This window comes from Dioscorea cayenensis, chromosome 7 (assembly GCF_009730915.1).
Source record: "Dioscorea cayenensis subsp. rotundata cultivar TDr96_F1 chromosome 7, TDr96_F1_v2_PseudoChromosome.rev07_lg8_w22 25.fasta, whole genome shotgun sequence".
NCBI lineage: Eukaryota > Viridiplantae > Streptophyta > Magnoliopsida > Dioscoreales > Dioscoreaceae > Dioscorea > Dioscorea cayenensis.
Window position 1 is genome coordinate 23,349,006 of NC_052477.1, and position 5,242 is coordinate 23,354,247.

At 33.1% G+C, this 5,242-nt stretch overlaps 1 protein-coding gene across 1 annotated transcript; it reads left to right on the forward strand.

Annotated features, from left to right (window-relative positions):
• Nucleotides 1-2,007: 2,007 nt before the first annotated feature.
• Nucleotides 2,008-4,907, forward strand: LOC120265171. Its single transcript, XM_039273060.1, has 8 exons — nt 2,008-2,232; nt 2,305-2,533; nt 2,623-2,876; nt 3,097-3,159; nt 3,272-3,505; nt 3,737-4,267; nt 4,419-4,494; nt 4,723-4,907. Exons 1-8 carry the CDS (start codon nt 2,008-2,010, stop codon nt 4,905-4,907), a joined length of 1,797 nt encoding a protein of 598 aa, XP_039128994.1.
• Nucleotides 4,908-5,242: the final 335 nt, after the last annotated feature.

Sequence of the window (5,242 nt, forward strand, 5' to 3'; positions counted from 1 at the left end):
AAAATGTGATCTTGATAGTTAAAAATTTAAATTTTTGATGAATTTGAGGGTATGATGAGCTTTTGGTTTTCTTCTGTGAATCATATTGCTTCCAATATGCCTCTTGGATCTGATTCTGTGGTGGAGTTTATTTGAGAAGTATGATTGATTTGCTGGTACACATTTGTTCACTGCTGCATTTTTTTGTTTTCTTTTTATAAAATTTATATTTATAGCATTCAGATGGTCTGAACACATCATGGTGTAATTTCTTCTTTTTCTTGTTGTTAGATCATAACTTTTGTGAAGCATTTTTTGTACTTTGATTGATGGATACTTATCACTGGTTGGTTTGTGTAAGGAGAGTTCATTAGAAGAAAATTTGTATCTTCTGAAAATGAGGCAGTGGATTCAAATATCTAATGCTGGGATGGGATAAAATGAAGGATTCTTCATTTTTTTTTTTAAACTGTATATAAGCTTGGATATGGGGTGAAGCTGCTTGCTTGTGTGAAATGATAACTTTATCTTTGCTAAATGGGGAAGGAGAAGTTTGGAAACAGTTTATTCCCAGCATGATCGAATGGCAGAGTGGCAATAGGAGGATATTGGCATTATTCTTTTAGGGATTCTTGCTTAAGGAGGAGGTATTTATTGTGTGCTATTTTATAACTAGAATATCCTTTTCATGAGCTTTTGATATGGGAATTTCCAAGAAGTTGTAATTCCATTATAGTTCTCGAAGTAAATCAAGAGCAGCATCTTTATAATAGATTACTACAACAGGTCTAGTAAGATTAGATTTGGTCTTTATAACTTCAAAATAAAATTATGAAAGAAAGTGAAGAATTATAAGGGTAACTATGTTGCTTTACATGATTATATATATCATTTGCAGCTTTAAATCTAGGAACTCCTTTGCAACATCTGGTGTTCCAATCATTCTTCAAGTGTACTCTTTACCTGCTATTTATGTTTTATGTACATAAATCTTAGCATTTACTTTATACAACAAGATATTTATACTATGCAACTTTTGTATGCTCTTTTTTTCTACATTTTGTCAAACACCAAACTTCATTCATGTGGTCCTTGTCTAGCATTAATGTATATTGGAAACTAAAGCCTTAATATTTGGATGATAGTGCACCTAGTATGTCCTAGATAGTCAATCCGTAGTGTTGAGTCCTAAATATAGGTTTCCATAATATTTTAGATAGTCAATCCTATTGACAAGCATGATTGGAGAACATGTATTGAGTTCTTTTCAAGTTACATGACTGCCACTTTCATTATTTATATTTTTTTAATTCAGTGATTCTCCATGGATTTTCTACCTTAGTGTGGTATTGTTTTATGCTTATTGGTTTTAAAAGTTATAATCATATTTTAATATTGTGTTTAGAAAATATTATTTTTATTTACAAGTCATCCTTTGCATCTCAAACTAAAAATACTCTTGAATAATGAATACATGTTGAGATTACATGGTTCTTTCATTCATTGGGAAAAATAGAAAATAGAAAGTTGTGATGTATTATGTTTTTGGGCTGATTTTTTTTAGTTTTAAAAGGTTTGAAGATATGAATGATTCTGTGAATAATTAGGAATAGAATAAGTTTTTTTAATAAGTTAGAAAAAATTTTTATGACCATTTTTGAATGTTTTTAAATAGAAACATTTCTTAATGTTTTATCATTATGTTATAGCTTACAATTAATTATTTTATTGTTACTAATTACATATTAGATGGATCATTTCAAGAATGAAGATGATGAACTATACCTCATGCAACTAACAGTATTAGTTGGCGCCTACACCGCGTTATCATGAATTCGTAACAAAAAGACATATAATTCCTAGAGAACCATCACGTGAAAGATTAGAAATACGGAGAAAAATATTTGTCTAGGTTGATAGATGGGAATGATGATACTAGTATTAACATGGTGCTGATGAACAAATCTACATTTTTTAACCTATGCTCAATATTACACGGAAAAAGGACTTGTACGGGATACACTGCACATGAGCATTGAGGAGCAATTACTAATGTTCTTGCACACCATAGGACACAACCAGCGCAATCGTGTTATTACACATAATTTTTTGAGGTCCGGTGAAACTATTAGTAGATATTTCAATCACATGTTGTTCACAATTGGTGAAATGCAGCATGAATATGTGCGGCCACCAAGTTCTCAAACCCCACCTTATATAGCAACAAGGAGAACATTGTATCCTTATTTCAAGGTATTATTATGTTAGACTTCAAACAATTGTATTTTAGTAGGATTAATTCTAACATACAGTATTCAATACTAGGATTGTGTTGGGGCCTTAGATGGAACACATATTCATGCTTTCCGTCCCCAGAGATCCGAAGTTGCACCTTTCGAGGAAGAAAAACCTTACCCAACTCAAAACGTCCTTGTAGTTGTGGATTTTGACATTCGTTTTACTTTTATTCTCACTGGTTGGGAAGGATTCGTGCATGACTCTTTAGTTCTTAGTGATGCACTAGAACGACCCAATGGGCTAAAAGTTCCTGAAGGTATCTTTAAGTTTTTTTTAAAAAAATGTAGACAATTAACTAAATATAACAATTGAACTTATTAAAGTTATTTTAACTCTTGTAATTAGGAAAATATTACTTGGTTGATGTTGGTTACGCCACAGGACCCAGTTTTATACCCCCTTACAGGGGTGTAAGATTTCACTTGAAGGAGTTCGGCTCCCGAACACCTGCAAACGCCAAGGAATTGTTTAATCTAAGACATTCATCTGGGCGTACCTCCATCGAGAGTGCATTTGGTTCTTTAAAGAACTGCTTCAAGATCCTCACTTCTAGGCCTTTTTTCCCATTCAAGACAAAGGTGGATCTCAGATGGCATGTTGTACCTTACACAACTACATCCTCACCGGTGGTCAAGATGAATTTATTCTCGTGGAGGAAGATTGGGTACCACAACGTGTTTCACAAACCACTGCTCGGGACCAAAGAGAAGAAGCACAAGAGTGGGCTGCTCGTCGTGATCAAATTGCAATTGAGATGTGGGCGAACAAGTAGTTATATTGACATGTTCTTATGTTAAATTTTGTATCATTGTTGAATAGCCACTTTTTGATGTATCTTTTTATCTTCTATTATCAAATTATGGATGCTTGAATATCTTGGCTGTATGCTTAAATAGAATCCATGCAGTATCTATTTTCTTCCATTTGTATGTTTATCATATTATGCATGATTTAAATTATCATAAGTTTTATCTTATCTTATATTATAATGTAGATGGAGGGATATAATTCATCGCAAGGCAGCCCGACATCATCAATTATGAATACTACTGCAAGAACTACAGGAAATATGAGATGGACATCCTTGAAAAGTCGTTACTTTATAAGATTTATGGCAAGCCAAGTTGAACAAGGGTTTAAGATGGACAAAGGCTTCAAACCACAAACAATACAAGCTGCTATTCGATCCTTGAAAGATACATTTCTAGTGACACTGACAGAGGCCAATGTAAGTAATCTTCTCAGAACGTTAAGGAGAAAATGGGCGAGGATAAAAAAAATTAAAAGATATGAGTGGCATGGGTTGGGATGATAACCTCAAAATTATTATCATGGGCGAGGCTGAATATATAGAATATATCAAGGTACTTGTTACTTAAACATTATTATTTTTTATTTGTACATTATAATTTCAACTGAATCATTTGAATACTTATTTGTTAACATACAAATCCACAAGGACGATGAACCCTATTTAAACAAGCCTATTAAGGATTATGACCTTCTCGAGACTATTTGTGGTAATGATCAAGCTACTGGACATCGTGTTGTCACCTCAAGAACTCGTATTGGCACACAAATGGATTACAACTCTGAGGCAGATGTATTCCCATCAACCCAAAATTATGATGATGTGTCTTTCATGGAAACAGATGGGATTGGTAATGCCTCACCGTTTACTCAACACTACAATTCTGAACCGGCGTCAACAACAAGCCCAATACAAAGAAGTAAAGAGAAAGGCAAACACAAAGCAACCGTTAGTGATGCTGCAATAGATCGTTTGGCCACAAGTATTGAAAAAGCTTTTGATAAAGTTCAATCTAGCCGTTCAATGAGCTATGCAAAAGATGTTGAAGATGAATGTATGAAGCTAACACAACATGGGTATTCCATAGATCAAATTCTTATGGTATATGAGCACTTGATGAGTGATGATGCACGAGCTCGCATGTTCTTTGGAATGCGTCAAGAACTTCGCATGGCTTGGGTGAATAAATTCTTTAATTCAGACGATCGGATGCTCTAGTATGCGAGTATGGTATAAATTTTCATTATTGACGTATTTTATATAAATTCTTCAAATGTTGCTTTTTATTTTTTTATGGGATTTATTTTTTTCCTCTTTTATATGTGTGCAGGATGTGGTGGATGGCCAACTGTTTGTGAGGTTATATTTAGAGTTTAATATGTTTTCTTTGGAGTTGTATTTGGAATGTTATCTTTGTTTGGAGTTCTATGTGGAATCTTATGTTTTTATTTGCAATTTTGTGAATTTTATTGTTTGGATTAAGTTTAGTGTCTTTCATATGGATGATATTATCTCTAGAACTTGTTATTACTTATGTATAACAAATTATCATGTTTGAGGTGTAACTCTCTGTTTTGAATGTATAGTTGAGATTTTATTGATTCAATTGTAATTTATTATCTGAATTTTTCCAGCCAAGATCATCACTCCTTGGTTTGTCAATAATGTTTCCAGCTGCTGCTTGTATGCTTCCATTGCATGCAAAGAGGATGTTCATGCTGGAAGGCTTCAATCTTGGATCTTTCATCCTGAAGGCGAGCAAGGAAGTCTTAGAGCTGGTCAAGTTGATGATGATGATGATGATGATGATGATGAGTAGAAATAAAGGGTGATCAAGTTTGAGAAGGGAGTGGGAGTGCATAATTGTTGGGTTTATAATCAAGGGTTAACTCAGATGAAGGTCGTGAACCCATGATATATGAGAGAGAGAATGAGAGGGAGATAAGTGAGCAAATGGATGGGTAATTTCCTTGCACTAGTTTAAAATAATTGTATATTAACTTTAATCGTATATTAACAAATAATCTTTGTTCTCAATAATTATAAAAATCTTTGTTTAAATGAACTAACCCACTGTCTCCAACATTAACTTTATCACAATTAAATATTTTCAACTTTATCATAATTAATATATTTAAATAATTTCAAAATAAA

What these genes read in the sequence shown, in the direction of transcription:
- LOC120265171 (XM_039273060.1), top strand. Translation starts at nt 2,008, where the DNA reads ATGAGCATTGAGGAGCAATTACTAATGTTCTTGCACACCATAGGACAC. An exon ending in TGGGCTAAAAGTTCCTGAAG is followed by an intron (nt 2,534 to 2,622) that starts GTATCTTTAAGT and finishes TCTTGTAATTAG; the next exon opens with GAAAATATTACTTGGTTGAT. An exon ending in GATGCTTGAATATCTTGGCT is followed by an intron (nt 3,160 to 3,271) that starts GTATGCTTAAAT and finishes ATTATAATGTAG; the next exon opens with ATGGAGGGATATAATTCATC.